This window comes from Chrysemys picta, chromosome 8 (assembly GCF_011386835.1).
Source record: "Chrysemys picta bellii isolate R12L10 chromosome 8, ASM1138683v2, whole genome shotgun sequence".
In the NCBI taxonomy this organism is placed as follows: Eukaryota; Metazoa; Chordata; order Testudines; family Emydidae; genus Chrysemys; species Chrysemys picta.
Genome location: NC_088798.1, coordinates 42,806,633 through 42,824,124, shown reverse-complemented (window position 1 = coordinate 42,824,124; position 17,492 = coordinate 42,806,633). Strand labels below are relative to the sequence as shown.

Here is a 17,492-nt window from a genome sequence, read left to right as displayed (position 1 = left end):
TTCAAACGTGGATGAAGTTGATTTATTGCCCGAGTTTTCAGTTGTTGGACAAGCTTGTCCAAGTGCCTCCAGTGATCCTGGACTTCTTACAGTGATGGATAGTTGGGAGCAATATATGCCAGTGAATTCCCTTCAGTTGTTTTCCAACAACCAGGATTATAGTCACCAATGCCTCCTCAATAGGTTGGGGAGTTCATCTAGAAACACTGAAAATTCAGGGCTTGTGGTCGAAAAGGAGGCTTCCTTTCATATCAACATCCTGGAGCTTCAAGTCATTTACAAATGCCTACTCAGCCTTTCAGAATCACATTGGGGTGCAGCAGTTCATATACTCACCAACAACAATACCACAATGTATTATGAGCTTAGGATACAATAAAATGTTGGCAGTTCTGCATCAAGGAAAGTATAATTCCCGCAGTTGCTCATTTACCTGGGGTCCAGAATCACTACTCCAATCATCTCAGCAGGAATTTCTCCCAGAATCACAAGTGATGTGCTGAGCTCCATCTTCTTACAAGGGACATCCTGATTATAGACCAGTTTGCAACAAGAGACAACTAGAAGTGCCATCAGTTTTTTGCTCTCAAGTAGGTCTCAGTCCAGGCTCCTTAACAGATGCCTTCCATCTGAATTGGGGATCAGCACTGATGTATGCCTTTCCCCAGTACCACTCATTCCTCATTATTCTTAATCTGAAGTTGGATCATGCCAAACTAATTCTTATTGCATCAGGTTGGCCAAGGCAATGTTGATTCTCTGACCTACTCAATCTGTTGGTTTGACCTCCCATCGCTCTTCCTCTTTATCATAATCTAATGACTCAACACCACAGTTGAGTTTTTCATCCAGTGTTCAGAAGTCTACACCTCATGGTATGGATGCTGCATGGTTAGATGAGGAGGAGGAGGAATGCTGTTTGGAAGCTGTTAAGCAAGTGCTATTCAGTAATAGAAAACCGTCCACAAGAGCTACCTATTCGACCAAGTGGAAGTGGCTTTTGATGTGATCGCTAGCCCGGGGATTCGACAAAGGCTAGCCTGCATTTGGGACATTTTGAAGTATCTGCTACACCTTCAGTCTTCTGATCTGTCTCTCAGCTCCTTGAAGGTCCAGTAACAGGTGATCTTGGCGTTTCATCCTCTGATCCAAGTGAAGTCAATTTTCTCTAATACCATGGTAGCAAGATTTCTAGGAGAAGTCATTAGTCTTCACCTGGCAGTGAAAGAGCCGGTTCCCTTGTGAGACCTTAATACTATGTTAACTGCTGTTATCGGGCCTTCACTTGAGCCCCTGGCAACCTGTTCTCTGTCCCTCCTGTGCCAGAAGACAGCCTTTCTTCTTGCTATAAAATCTGCAAGGAGAGTAAGTGAACTGCAGGCCATAATGACATATGCAGTTTATGCAGTTTTTCAAAGACAAAGTGGCCCTATGGCCACATCCAAAATTTTTGTTGGAAGTGGTTTCCCAATTTCATCTTAACCAAGTAATATTTTTGCTATTCTTTCCTAAACCACACTCAAATACATATGAACAGCAACTTCATTCATTGGATATGAGATGATGCTTGGCGTTTTACCTAGAGAGGACTACGCTTTTTCATTCATCACCTCATTTTTTGTCTCCTATGCAGATCAAAGGAAGGGCCAGGCAGACTCTAGGCAGATTTCCAGGTGGATAACTTCCTGCATTACAATAGCATATAAAGTAGCTGTTCCTCAAACCATGCTTCCTCAGAGATTATGGACTTATTTGATAAGGGCCCAACCAACATCGATAGTGTTCCTAAGTGCTGTTTTGATACTGGACATTGGCAAGGCTGCCGCTCAGTCTTTGGTATATACTTTTATCAAGCACTATACTGTTAGCTCTGCATCTAGGTCAGATGCAAACTTTGGAAAGGCAGTTTTTCAGTTGTTGTTGAAGTAGACTCCATGTCCCACCACCTTAAAGTATGGCTTGTGAGTCAACTGAATGGAATACACATCTACAACCACTCAAAGGAAAAATGGTTACTTGTACTGTAACTGTTGTTCTTCTAGATGTGAGTGGAGACACAACCCAACCTCCAGCCCCTCTGCATCGGAGTGTCTTGTCTTGACATTTGGAGCAAAGGAACTGAGAGGGGTTGGGGTGGCACTTCCATTAAATAGCCAGGGAAGGGATTAAGGGCCAGAGGGCATGAGCGTCATCCCTACTGGTACTGCTAGGAAAAGTTTCCAGTGTTGATGCATTGGGTGCTCGCGCACCTGAGTGGAATGCACATCTGCACCCACATCTAAAAAAATCAACAGTTACAGTACGGGTAGGTAACTGTTTTTTTGTAATAAATATTTTTCTGAAACCTATAAGCACAATTAGGGACTAATCTAAAACCCTTTGAAATTAATGAAATAATTTCCATTGTTTTTTTTCAATGGGTTTGGGATTAAGCATTTAGAGTGAGTTTACTTTGATTCTTTGCAAATCTAGTGACTTGGTCTCTCTTTTATCATATATATTTTATAGACTATTTGATTATGATTAAATCCACCAGTTCTGATCCCCCCCCCCCACCTTCCCTAGAAGTAGCTGAAAGAAAACTACACACATGAAAACTAGGTTGTACATTCAGGTCATTGCCCATCATGTAGCTGATGCTAATGTAACTTGTAATTGCAAATACATGATTGCCCGCACCCCTCATTGTCATAGGACTATATTTACAAAATATTTTTAAACTTGTATGAAATGTTACTTGTTGGCATTGGAATTAATGGTTAAAAACCTCACTGGCATTTGTAATGTTGCTATACAAGCATGTTTAGACCCGTTACTATACATTGCGTTACCTTTTTTGCTTGCTTGCATATTCTATGTTCTGAGTCACTTCATTTTGATCATAGTCTCAGATGAATTCCTCATTTGGTAAAATTGATTGCATATCCTGAGTGCAATTAGATGTGTGAGGACATCAAATACAATAATAATGATTTAAAAATCTGTGTCTTTTTAGTGTGGGAAAATTATTCTGTTGACAGAGACTGAAAACTATCATTCCATTATTAGTTTTACTATTAAAGAATTTCATTTCATCATGTATGAAGGTTACAGTGCCAATAGCATTTATTATGAAATTATAATACACCATTGTACGAAACTGAGAGTTTATAGCAAAATTGCTATGTAAGGTTAAACTATAAAATCTGATAAAAAAAATTCCTTTTGCTTTTTGTTTTTTCTTTTTTCTACTGCTTCCTCTGAAGTCTCCTACCAAATGGTTTTGGAAACTGGTTCCTGTAAGTTTGCCTAACTGCTTCACCTTTGATCTAATAGCTTTATATGAGAATGGGTTTGTCCATGTCATGCTGGTGTACTCATTCATTTCATTTATCTCAGATAGATTAGATTATAGTATAGTAGCTTGCTGTCCATAGGGTTCATCTAGTTTAGAATCCAGTCTTTCAAGATAATCTGGGGAAAATTAAAATTGGATCACAAGTTGCTTTAAGAACAGTTGACATGCATCTGTAGTGGTTATGATATTTTACTTTTTATAGTGCAGTGTGTTTCCTTCTCTTACCTCACCTCAGAATATAAAATACCCTCTCTGTACTCTCTCTAGTAAGGTTCTTTGCTTGGTTCATATGCAAACTCCTATTCAGTGTGAATCAGAGCTGCTTGTGTACTTTATTAAGAAAGTTGATCCACAGAAGCCAACCTTTGTGGCATTTGAAGTTTTTAGACACTTATTAAAAGTGTGTTTCACACACACCATTTATCCTAGTTTCTCTCTTTTCAATTAGTGATGAGTATTTAGGGGAGCAAAACATTGGTTGTCCCCCTATTGTTAAAATTATAAAAGCATAATAATGTAAGTCTGTGCTTCATTAATAACAAACTAAATTTATTTCCTTGATACTCTCTCTTCTGGGGATGATCATTTTCCTTTATCGTATTGTAATTTGCACTAAAATTGTATGCAGTTTAATTAACATATCCCCTTGCTACACTTCAACAATAAGGATAATATGCTCTTTTCTCTGTCATCAATAAATCCATACTATAGGTATGGAGCTGCTTTGAGATTTACTTAGTCTGTAGATGTTCAAGTAAATGCTGTACTGCATTTTGTTCTGTTGTCCAAAAATGTACTTTTGATCTTTCAATCAAATCACACATGTAGCACTTGGGCAGGCCCTCAGATAGTTTTGTTTTAACTAATAAGAGATGGTTTATATATTGCAAAGAGAGAAAAATGTGCTTAGGCAACTGCTTACTGTAAATAAAGTTTGGCCATTGCCTAAAGAACAGCATTAAAAAACAGTTTGTAATAGTGACTACAGCTGTTCTATTTCTAGCTGATTGAACCCAAATTCATAAGAGTCTGTAGTATAAAAGTAATTCCTCTGAAGTGTTGTCTTTTTTCCGCTCTGCATTGCTATCTACGTATATTTAAAGAGAATATTCAGTTTTGGATACCATTTAAATGTTCTTATTTCAGGAATGAAAGGACAACAACATAACTAACATAGAGGAGTAAAGCCACAAGTGGGCTCTGTAGGTCATTACAGACCTAGGAAAATAAACTACATCTCACATCATAATCTGACATACAGTATTTCCATTAAACCAGAATGCTAGTGAAGAGCTGTTTCAGAATAAACCTTTTGTTATTGCTGTTTTTGCATAAGGTATTAGTTTACCGATAGTTCCCCAGCAGTATATTAGAAACATCATATATATTTGCCGTGCAGTTATTAAAAGCAGTCCTGTACCCATCTTTTGATAAATATGGTACTAGCATGTTGAGGTGTTATATTTTGTTATGACCATGTTTATCATCACGCTTTCTAAATGATTAAAAGAGATTTTCTTCCAAATTAAAAGTAAAAAACAGTCACTGGTGGCTACACAGTAACTTGAAGTAGCATAACATCTGTTGCCTTCTTTATCAAATGCTGAATAAATTCCTATTAAAACATGATACAAAATATACCTTGAGCAATGTAGTAGATTTGACTATATTTTAACTTATTTTTCCTGAAGTTGGGTATTTCTACTCTCTCAAACAACCATCTTCTTCCAGGTCTACCTTAAAGGTTTGACATAGTTTCCAAGAGAAGTCTATAGACAATGTTCCTAAGGCAACCTGAATCATCATTTAAGTGACAGGAAGCTTTCTCCCAGAAAGTCATTGTGTGGTGGCATATCGTGATATGCTGCTAAGCCAGGCATTGTACTCTATATTTAAAACAACTTTAAAATGTTCTTTAAACAAAATTGAGAGACTTTGTTTTTAAAACAATATATTAAATTCTTGGGAGAAATTTTTAATTATGATTTTTGAGCCAGTCTGTATATTTTTTGAGACAGTCTGTATATTATTTGTTACTGTATCTTCTTTGCTATTGTTGTCTAATAATAAAATCAAATCTATGTAAAACATTTCTCCTTACACTTCATTTCTAAACCATTTCCATGGAGGAAAAGCATAATTCTATATTTGTGACATTATAGTGATTTCCATGACAATGGATTAGATTGTCATGAGTGAAGAATTGCAAGTTGGAGGGGGAGGAAAAAGCTCTGACAGTAAGAAAAATGTCTTGCTTAAATATAGGTAATTTAAAGTGTTACTAACATATGCATATTTATAATACATGAAAGATAAACACATTTTGTTTAGCATTTTCAGAAGTCTGCCATAGCAAGGGGAAACTGTCTTCTGCCATTTGTATCTTCATACAACATACTTCATGCAATAGTGTCACCACATTTCAAGCTTGAAGTAAAGCTTTAAAACTTACTCTTTAAATATTAAAATACTAAGTGGTTAAAAGGTATCTGGGCCATTCTGGTGTGCTATAATAAAGACTTGTCTTCAGTTCAGAGTACTGGTATCTCTCCACAAGGTAATACAGTTTGGGAATTCTACATCCCTCAATAATCCCCCATTTTGGCCAATTTAAGAGAGACACGGAAATGCACCGAATGGAATCCCATCCAGTTCTCACCAAAAGAATAATTTTCAGGGTTAGAGTGAGTGAATTCTCAGAACCTCAAAAGAGAGCCCTTGGATTCCATCTAAATATATACATAACTTAAACATAAAATTAGTTAGCTCAGAGATATTCTTGACATCATAATTAGCATCATAATTAGCACTTAGGTATGAGGACAGATTGTAAACTTTCTGTAGTATCTGAAAATTAAAAGGTCAGTTACTCAGTAAGTCATATCAACAAGTTAGTAAATAGATCATCTTATACGTTCTTTTTTTTTTTAATCTGCCACCCCAGAGGATGTGAGAAGACACACTAAGAATGACCAATATGAAATTAGAGCAAAAAAAAAGTTTCTTTTCTAAATGTTTTCCTTTTGTAATGTTTTTTTACCCTAGTAATCTTGACCATAAATCCTTTCCTAAATGCACTGTTGTCTGTATGACACAGAGTAAAATTAAAATGGAGCTGATCAAATCCAGATTTCTCTACTTTTGAACTTGGCAGCAGGTCTGTTATAACTGAAGCACGTATTGGCCCAGATCCTCATGTGGTGCATATTGCATAGCTCAGTTCACTTTCAAGGAGCAATGCAGAGTTACACCAGCTGAGGATTTGGCCCGTTATGTTAGACAAATAAGTAATTTTTTAATGCTTATGAAATTGAATTCCACTATTTGTAGGTTATTCTCCTAATAGTGATAAATGAATTATCTGATTTAAGAGTGAATTAGAATATTGTATGTATTTGATCAAACCTTGGTAGCACAATAGTTTTGAATGAAAGTTGCAATATTATCATATGGGCTTATTTCCTTTTAAATCTATCTACATTTTGCCTATTTGTTTAGCATAAATATTAATCTACAGAAAGTAACCACTGACAAAATGGTGACTCACTTGATATTACTTAATGCCTTTTCACTAATGGAACACAGAATCTACAGTACAAATCTGTTTTCACATATGTTTCTGAGCATATGTCTATTTTAATCTCCTCTTTCTACATGGTAGGCTCGTTACAGGAAGGAGCAAACACTGCTTAAGCAGCTGCCTTGCATTCCATTGGTAGAAAATCTGCTGAAGGATGGTACAGATGGTTGTGCTTTAGCTGCTCTGATCCACTTCTACTGTCCTGATATTGTCAAACTGGAGGGTGAGTGTGTATGTTAGATGATTCTCTGCCATTAAAAAGATGGTGATGCAAGTTAAAATGGCTTTTTCTTCAGTATACATTAGAATGGTGGCATTGAATAGCATAGATACAGAAGAGGTAAAATTTGAGAGTTTCTTAAAAGCTCTGACTTGTGCATAAAATTTCAGTTTTTAAAGAGAAAGCACTACTTACCGTGGTATCTCCGAATATTATGTTTACCATTACTATCTATAAATCACCAAGCAAATATAAGTTTGTAAAGATAATTCCGTAAGGAACTGTTTTGGCAGATTCCTCACTCTTGAGAGCACATCCTTCGGTGCCTAAAGTGTCTTGGCATCCAGTCCTCCTTGGTCATTCTCTAACCTTCTGTTCTCCCCATGAAAGCTTCAGCCTTGTTGGGATCATGCACATGGATCTCAGGTTTGCTCAGATCTGAAATGTGAAATCCCTATGCAAAACCATTCCAAAGAATGCTTTCAGTACTACAGGCCTCCAGATTAAGAAAGAAAAATTCCAGTCGCTCTTGGTTTATGAGATGGAAAAAGTTGGCTTTCGAGTTATGTAAGTGTCAAATCCAGGCACGTGTGGTTATTGTCTAGTGTGTCTGACCAGAGAAGGGTTGAAACCAGAACTGCCATGGATGCTAACTCTTTGGGTCTTTGCTTCCAGTGCTAACACCTTGCCCACTTACTGTTTGAAAACAGGCAGAGATTCAGAATTTCTGACTGATGCATTTTTTAGGCCTGGAGTTGGAATCTCATGTATGCCTTCCCACAGATTCCTCAACTCTCTGTTTTTCAGAACAGTGAAGCAAGACAGGGCTCATGTCATCCTCAAATCCCTAGGTTAATATCACCAGTTTTATTGTTTGGATCTCCTAGCCATAATATTCCATTTACCCTTTTAAAATATGCATGTGAAGTCTCCCCTTTTGTCTCGAAAATAAAGTCAGAGGTGATCAGGTCCTACTGTGAGAACCATAGAAAACATTAAAAATATAAAGTTTTTATTGAGGCATACTCTATCTAACTCTATTATTCTTGACACTTATTAGATTTGAATGTTCACATGGGAAGCACCAGGTCATTTTGGAATTAAGGATACCAGCTACCAGAAGGGTATGCACTAAAATGGAGAAGCTTTAATAAATAGGGAAAAAGCAGAAACATAGACCCAATGTCTTCTCATTTGTTGTATTCTGGACTACTTGCTTTCTTTTAATTAAAAAAAAAAAAAAAAGTACCTGGCTGCTTTTAGCAATTTATCATAATCTTGCACAAGTCCATGGGGCCGGATGCGCTGCATCCGAGGGTGCTAAAGGAGTTGGCGGGTGAGATTGCAGAGCCATTAGCCATTATTTTTGAAAACTCATGGCGATCGGGGGAGGTCCCAGATGACTGGAAAAAGGCTAATGTAGTGCCCATCTTTAAAAAAGGGAAGAAGGAGGATCCGGGGAACTACAGGCCAGTCAGCCTCACCTCAGTCCCTGGAAAAATCATGGAGCAGGTCCTCAAGGAATCAATTATGAAACATTTAGAGGAGAGGAAAGTGATCAGGAACAGTCAGCATGGATTCACGAAGGGGAAGTCGTGCCTGACTAACCTAATTGCCTTCTATGATGAGATAACTGGCTCTGTGGATGAGGGGAAAGCAGTGGATGTGTTATTCCTTGACTTTAGCAAAGCTTTTGATACGGTCTCCCACAGTATTCTTGCCGCCAAGTTAAAGAAGTATGGGCTGGATGAATGGACTGTAAGGTGGATAGAAAGCTGGCTAGATCGTCGGGCTCAACGGGTAGTGATCAATGGCTCCATGTCTAGTTGGCAGCCGGTTTCAAGCGGAATGCCCGAAGGGTCGGTCCTGGGGCCGGTTTTGTTTAATATCTTTATTAATGATCTGGAGGATGGTGTGGACTGCACTCTCAGCAAGTTTGCAGATGACACTAAACTAGGAGGCGTGGTAGATACACTAGAGGGTAGGGATCGGATACAGAGGGACCTAGACAAATTAGAGGATTGGGCCGAAAAAAACCTGATGAGGTTCAACAAGGACAAGTGCAGAGTCCTGCACTTAGGACAGAAGAATCCCATGCACTGCTACAGACTAGGGACCGAATGGCTAGGTAGCAGTTCTGCAGAAAAGGACCTAGGGATCACAGTGGACGAGAAGCTGGATATGAATCAACAGTGTGCTCTTGTTGCCAAGAAGGCTAACGGCATTTTGGGCTGTATAAGTAGGGGCATTGCCAGCAGATCGAGGAACGTGATCGTTCCCCTTTATTCGACATTGGTGAGGCCTCATCTGGAATACTGTGTCCAGTTTTGGTCCCCACACTACAAGAAGGATGTGGAAACATTGGAAAGAGTCCAGCGGAGGGCAACAAAAATGATTAGGGGTCTGGAGCACATGACTTATGAGGAGAGGCTGAGGGAACTGGGATTGTTTAGTCTCCAGAAGAGAAGAATGAGGGGGGATTTGATAGCAGCCTTCAACTACCTGAAGGGGGGTTCCAAAGAGGATGGAGCTCGGCTGTTCTCAGTGGTGGCAGATGACAGAACAAGGAACAATGGTCTCAAGTTGCAGTGGGGGAGGTCCAGGTTGGATATCAGGAAAAACTATTTCACTAGGAGGGTGGTGAAACACTGGAATGCGTTACCTAGGGAGGTGGTGGAGTCTCCTTCCTTGGAGGTTTTTAAGGCCCGGCTTGACAAAGCCCTGGCTGGGATGATTTAGCTGGGAATTGGTCCTGCTTTGAGCAGGGGGTTGGACTAGATGACCTCTTAAGGTCCCTTCCAACTCTGATATTCTATGATTCTACTCCGGGGAACAATAGTTTTTCTTCATCTGACTATCAATAGGGCATTATTTTTGTATATCTTCTAGTGTGAGGCTTTACCTTCCTGAGATTAGAACTCAGTCCTGACAAGACCACTTTTACTCCCCTGTCGCTGAAAGCTGCATTCTCAGTAGCTATTAGATCAACAAACAGGCTGAGTGAGGCTGCTTATGCCAGATCCTCCTTTCATCTTGTTCTGTAAGGTAAAGTAGATGCTATCTCCACATCCTAAATTCCATCTTAGTTAGTTGGTCCCTTGTGGTCTTTATCCCAAACCAAATGTAACAGAAGAAATTAAACCTGAATATTTTCAGTTTAAAAGTGCATTGATTTGTTGCCTGATGAAGAAAGAATTTTTTTTGTTGGTTTCAAGATTTTTTTGCATTTGCGGCCATATTCAAGTTGGTATCAGTTTCAGTTGAAAGATTTATCTAAATGATTAATGTCTATCTATGACCAACATAAGTCCCTCTACCAGGTAGCCCATCCTAATAGTTGTAAGACAGCTTCCACGGAATGCTGGAGAAATGTCTCCACCCCGAAATTTGTAAAGCTGCCTGTAACAGGGTCACTCACCTCTCGTGAGCACCCCCTGACTGAGTGCGTGTGCCTACACTCACTCTCTCTCTCTTTCTCTCTCTGTTGGTGGTTGGTCTTTGGTGACTCGGCCCTCCAGCCAAGTCATATACAGTCTGTCTGTGAGATAAAAGCAACACAAACCCCTTTCAGAGTACGAGTCCACCAGGGGCCTCTCTTAGTGCCCCAGGGCTCCTTCCCTGGAGGCAATGTCTTTGCCCTCTCAGGGCCTTTCTGGCCCCAGCTCTTCACGTGGGCCATTAAAAGAGTTTAGTTCCCCTTCTGGGGTGTATCAAAGTCCAGGCCCCTTTTCCAGTGGCTGGTAGAGGGGAGCTGGGTCTGCCTTTTACTCCAGGTCCCAGTCCAGGGACCCTGTAGATAGCAGCTGTCCACGATGTCCTTTTAAATAAACTGTGTTGCTGCTATAATTCCCTGGCCCCTTCCCCATGGCTCCTGCATATTCTTCACCCTTATCTCAGGGTCTTGTCCTTGTGGAGTCCCAGCAGCCAGCCTGGACCACCATCTACTCTCCTCCAGCTGTAGCAAGGAACTGAACTCACTCTGGTCCTGCAGCTCTTCCTATACTGACCTGCTGGGCCCTGATTGGCTGCTTCCCACACAGCCGCTCTAGGCAGCTCAGAGGACCCTCTCCTGCCCTTTTCTGGGGCGGGGTGTGGCAGGGCCACGAGGCCTCCAGCAGGGGACCTCAGGACCTAGTCCACCCCATCACATTACCACATAAAACTTGGTTCACATCTTCACTTAGCTATACTCCCTCAAATTAGTAATAAAGTCTGATGCTTATATTCTTTCCTTTTTATTTCCTTCAGGACCTCATTCTTTAAGAACTTCTCTAGGGAGTTATTACTGTTAGTCTATCTCTTAAAAGACAATTATTGAAGGAGAAAGGAAAGTTACTCAGCTGTACATGGTATGTAGAGTATATTGCAGCGTCAGAACCACACTGATCTACCCACCATTACCACTTCTGTGACTATAAATGGTATTTTGAATAGTAAAAGGAAATGAGGGCATCAGGGCCTGCAATTCCTTGTATTAAACTCATTTTGAACAATTGGCTCCAAAAAAGAGAGTATATGGTGCCCAAACTGATATTGCTTTTATAGGTGGAGCCAGAGTTTGTGATGTTGAGGCACATTCTCTCAAGAGTGGCTGTTCAGTGATAAGAAATAAATATGCTTGGAGAACTCCAGTAACAGATGTGTAATTCCATTTACCTTACTACTAGTATCTGAGCATTTAAAACCTATGCAAGAGGGATACTGTAATCAGTACAATATATACAGTTATGTTTGTGATGGTCTCAAAATAATAAATGGGTTGAGTTAGATCATAACTTATTTTCAGCAAGGGTCATTAAAAATCATAATTTATAATTATCATTTCCCCAAAAAAAACAATCATAGCGTGTTTTAGAAAGTATTCAAGATGTTAATCTACTTCGATAGCATAAAAACAAACCTATAAAAATGCAATGGAATAAAATGTAAGATGACATAACTCAAGATTCTGAAATTAAAATCTAATTCAAAACTTGATTTTTCAAAAATTCCTTTTGACAAATATTTTTCATTTTTGAATCTACCTCCAAAATGCGTAGCACTTATTATATGTAAGGCTTTTATTTTCAGATCTGTAGCTATGCTTAACTTTTTCTGTTTCTGCTTTCATTTTAGATGTTTGTTTGAAGGAGACCATGTCATTGGCTGATAGCTTATATAATCTACAGCTCATACAAGAATTTTGTCAGGAATATTTGAACCAGTGTTGCCATTTCACTCTTGAAGATATGCTCTATGCTGCTGCTTCAGTAAAGGTTAAAAAAAATTATTATTTTTTTAACATGAGATTTCTTCTGATCTGCTTTAGTAATGTTATTTTAACTGCTTTTAGGTCTATTGCTATGTGGTTCAGCGAAAAAGGATACTGAATTTGTTGGGACATGGTGATTACATTATAATGTGCATATAAATGCATGTTTGAGCTGCACATATCACCTCATTTTTGATGGTTATTATTGACCTTGAAATGTAAATATATCTTTAAAAGGAGAACAGGTAAAACTTTAATTTTGGGCAGACTGTCATAACTTTGTTCTCTCTTAATTAAAAACACACAATCTGCAATATTTCTTTAAACATGTAATTGAGAGTTATGATGGCTGTGACACACTATAGTTTGAAAAACTTAGGAAAATTTAAAGTTATAGTTTCTAAAATAACTAACTCATCTCCCTTTGTCCATCTGTACAGAAATATAAAATATATATACACCTCCGCCTTGATAGAATGCTGTCCTCGGGAGCCAAAAAATCTTACCGCGTTATGGGCGTTATATTGAACTTGCTTTGATCCACTGGAGTGCGCAGCCCCCCCCCTCCCCGGAGCACTGCTTTACCGCGTTATATCCGAATTCGTGTTATATCGGGGTAGAGGTGTACAGTGTTAAGTTCTGTGTTTTACATGTGTATGTGCTATCTTTATTTGATAGGCTATGGTTGCTCTGCAAACCATAACTTTGAATTTCCTGAATTAATTTAATTTAAAAATCTAACACTTATGCACATCATTTGTAGTTGTGTATATTTCATTTCCTTACCTTAAAACAGAAAACTGTATTGAATTTCACAGCATGTATGTTCATTATAAAGTATGGTATGAGATTCAAGTAAGTGTTTGAGTCTTTTCGTAGGTATACAGAATTCTACATATAATTGTAATTAATGTGTGTGGTGTTATCTGAATAACTGCATTTAGGGCTCATTTCTGCTAAGTGCTGAGCACCTTCAGCTGCCACTAACTTCACCCAGATGAAGGTGTTTAGCAGTTCACAGGAGCACTTAGCATCTTCCAGATTTGAGCTGTTGTTGTGTACTTCAGCCCTCATCTGCACACACACATTGTAGTTAACATGAGGCAGTGCCTTCCCCATGCCCCCGATTGTGGATGCACTGATATTGGCATAAATGTGCTTTTAATAGGTATCGCTTGTTCCATTGGGGAAGGGGAATAAACTATACAGCTATAGGGCACCTTTGTACCAATATAGCTGTGTTCACAATAGGGGTCATACTGATATAACTGTAATGCTAAAACATCACATCCCTAGTTGACATATTACCACAAAATCTGTGACTGGACCACGCCTTAGTCACTAAGGGCTTGTTTACATGCAGCATTATACCAGTTTAACTTAAGGTGTGATTTTAAACCTTTTCAGTTAAGCCAGTTCAAAACGCTGTGTGGACACTCTTATTTTGGTTTAAACCCAGGGTTATTTCGGTTTAACTTAATTAAAAACAGATTTAAGCTAAATTGAAATAAGCTACTCTTAAATCAAAATAAGACTTGGTCTACACTTAAAAGTTAGGTTGACATAGCCGTGTTAGTCAGAGATGTGAAAAAAACAACACCCTGACCTACATAGCTATCCTGACCTAATCCCCAGTGTACCCAGTTGTGTCGATGGAAATGTGCTTCTGTCGACATAGCTAACTTCGCTTAGGAGGATGGTCTTCATACGCCAACAGAAACACACCTTCTGTCAGGTAGGCTGCATCTACACCTCTACCCCGATATAACACAACCCGATATAACGCGGGTTCATATATAGTGCTGTAACCCCGGGGCTCTGGCAGCGGGGCTCGGGCGGCGCTTTAAAGGGCCAGGGGCTCCGGCTGCTGCGGGGAGCCCCAGGCCCTATAAATCACCGCTGGAGCCCTGCTGCTGCTACCCCGGGGCTCTGGCAGTGGGGCTCTGGCAGTGCTTTAAAGGGCTCAGAGCTCTGGCCGCTGTGGGGAGCCCCGGGCTTTTTAAATCACCACTGGAGCCCTGCCACCGCTACCCCAATATAACGGGGTTTCATCTATAACGGGATTTTTGGCTCCCGAGGACCGCGTTATATTGGGGTAGAGGTGTACTCTACAGTTTTATGCCAGCATAGCTACGCTGACATAGTTGCCTTAGGCCAGGTCTCCACTACACTCTTAGTTTGGTATAACTGCGTTGCTCAGGGGTGTGAAAAATCCACACCCCGGAGCAACGTAGTTATACCAACCTTAGCCCCCCCCCCCCACGTAGACAGCGCTTTGTTGACGGGAGAGCTACATAGCTACTACCTCTCTCTGCCCTTAGAATATCAATATAGGGGATTGCACTGGCCTAACTAAACTGATTTAGCTAAACCATTGCACTTAGGAAAATAGATATGTGCATACACAGTACTGTTTTTATTCATTTTATAGATTTATTTCTTAACAGCTTCCTCTTAACTTGGCAAAACTCTAATTCTTTCAGGACTACATAGATGCCAAGTTTGAATTTTTAATATGAAACTGTTCTTTAGTTTACAAATGCCAAAAAGTATCTCAGCAATATTTTCTGGGACTGTAAAACATTTTCTCTGTGCTTGGGTGATTAAAATAGCTGAATAGATTTTCTTCAAGTTATAAAATGAAAACGCATATCAGGGCAAAACATGTCTTTTTTCAGAAAGTTATATGCTTAAAACAGAGACTTACAATGGAAATTCTGTCGTGACTGTAACGATAGTGTGACCAGTATGATTCTATAATAGATATTTTCAGGCTTATCCTTTGAACATACTGAGGTATCTCACAGAGACTGAGCAGAGCTTTGGGTACTCTTTTGGTATCTCTGCTTTCTTATAATGAACTCTCCTCTTCTCGAAAGAAGAGAGTAAGAAAAAAATGTGCCTCATTTTGCTAGTCAGGTATCTTCTTTAAGGTCAGTTTAGAGAATTGGAGACAACTGCTGAAATGGTTTCTTCCCTAAATGTAACTCTCCTTTTTGTGTTTTGTTCTTTTTTTAAAGACTCTATTTAAAATATTTCCCTTTTTTGCTTAAGATTCTTCTTTGAATGTCTTCAAAGAATTAAACATTCTTTTTGTGACATCAGCATAGCCATTGCAGATGGGATGTAATCAGTTTTCTGCATAACTGAGTCATCTTCACTGCTGCTCTTATGATCTCCAGCAGTTTCTCAAGCTGAGTCAAAAGGCTGGAAGCCTGCATATTGTTCTGCTGGAACCCTACTCATATGGGTAGTCACACTGACTTTAATGGGACTGCCTGTCACAGTAACAGCTGCAGAATCAGTCCCCTAATGTATAAATATGGTCAGCTCTTGCTGATTATTCTGTTACTTCACATATTGAAACTTCATCAATTGCTACTAGAGGCAGCCAGTTTCATCTACTTGAGTCAGCTTTTGGCATTTTCAAATTTCCACATCACAGACTGCTCCCTATCGACATGCTTGTTCTACTGTTATCTCTTATTGCTTAGAATATCTATTTGCTTGTATTGTGGGAGCAGACAAAAGAAAGCGGACAACAGGCTTGCCCACTATGTCAAATTTCTGCTCATCCCATCTTGAGTTGAACTTCTTCCATGCATTTTGATCTCTTTCCCCCAGCCCTGGCTATCTGGAATATATGGAATCCATGACTCCTTACTGCTGTGTTAAGCTAATCCATGACAATGAGTAATGCTATTTTTGTACAGGAGGTGCATAGTGTATAATGATTCAAATAAGTATCCAATATAAAGCTTTGAGAACAAATATTTGAATATAAATATTTTCTTTATAAATTAATTTCTTATATTGTACACTTTAAAAATGCTACAGACTAAGTAATTTTCCTGCTTCTGAATAATTTCTTTAGAGTGGATTTAGGTCTTTCATAGATTTAGGACATTTGTAAATTGAAAAAGCTCATTGTGGCCATGCTTTCACAAGCTTCTTGTGGTACGGATACCTATTTAGATGTAAATGGTACACAGAATGGTACACAGAAAAGCTGCCAAGTTTTCCTCCTAGGTCTTGGCAGGGAAACACTAGCTGGTGCTGTAAGCTCCGTTCTGCATGTGTGGAAAAGACATCTGATTTAAAAATAAATTCACAGTTAAGACGAGGGCTTTCCAAGTTTCCCAGGATATCCATTGGGAGTAACTTCTAATAAGAATATATGCTCCTTTGACGAATCCCTTTGAAAAAGCTCGTGTTGTGAGCAGAAACCTTAACTATCGCACAACATATTAAAATGCTGTATAGTACAGCAAATTGTTTTCTCATTCTAGAAACTGACTAGGAATGATATCAGTGTGTGATGCAAACCTATAAAATTATTTTCTATTTGCTGATTCTTCCAAAGGGAATTTTCATGGAAAAAAGTAGTTTTTAAATTTAACTGCCACATGATAGTATATATTATTGTATAAGTTTAAAACAATAGCCTGCTTTTGCAGCTTTTTGCTCTGATTTTATCAATGTATCCTAGCCCCTGTCCTGCTCATACAGCTTGTTTTCCTTATTGAATCTCTTTGACTAGAAGGGTATAATGGAATTTGCTGTTTCCTTTGAGTAATGCACTGCCACTTGCCAGCAGCGGGATGGTTTGCATCATTTCTGCAGTATACACAGCCTGCAGATCACCAGGCTGACATATTTCTGTCTCCAGTTTATAAAATGCAGTGTGATTCCTTTGTACCTCAGGGAAACTATCATAAATTGATTATCTTTTAGCTCGTAGTTTTGATCCCTTTTCTGTATAAGAAGCAAAGTGATTTAAAAACAAATTATATATGTTAAGGGCAGGATTAAATGCTTCAATATAATACATTTTAGAATAGTTATTTTAAAATTTGCTAACAGATGAAGTATAACATAAATATATGTAATGTACATATCTTCAGAAGACTTAATGCAATCCAGCAGTCTGCTTCCTCCCAATTTCATCTTCCACAGTTGCAGAAGCAGCAAACAATTTCCTTATACTTGTTGAACTTAACTCCTTGGGCTTAGTAACAATCATTAATACAGTAAATTAGGATTTCTAACATGCTTACACCTTTCTTTGTGAAAGGGCAGAAGGTTGGGCAGAAGTTTCAGTACA

At 38.9% G+C, this 17,492-nt stretch overlaps 2 protein-coding genes across 18 annotated transcripts in view; one reads left to right on the top strand and one right to left on the bottom strand.

Annotated features, from left to right (window-relative positions):
* LOC101938687 (myb/SANT-like DNA-binding domain-containing protein 2) overlaps positions 1-17,492 on the bottom strand; it is a 98,333-nt gene that overhangs the window by 8,344 nt on the left and 72,497 nt on the right. The gene's annotated exons all lie outside the window — the stretch shown is intronic.
* CAMSAP2 (calmodulin regulated spectrin associated protein family member 2) overlaps positions 1-17,492 on the top strand; it is a 163,595-nt gene that overhangs the window by 92,937 nt on the left and 53,166 nt on the right. For 10 of the 17 annotated variants that reach the window (XR_010589729.1, XM_008164301.4, XM_008164300.4 and 7 more), the window contains 3 exons: positions 3,246-3,278; positions 6,999-7,140; positions 12,253-12,392. The exons of 2 other annotated variants lie outside the window; for them this stretch is intronic. Coding sequence is in view for 14 of the 15 variants with exons in the window: in XM_008164301.4 (XP_008162523.2) it covers positions 3,246-3,278; positions 6,999-7,140; positions 12,253-12,392 (315 nt within the window). In the remaining variant the exon portion in view is untranslated. The remainder of the gene's footprint in view (positions 1-3,245; positions 3,279-6,998; positions 7,141-12,252; positions 12,393-17,492) is intronic. 5 more of the 17 variants (XM_065554325.1, XM_065554324.1, XM_008164306.4 and 2 more) reach the window with 2 other exon arrangements.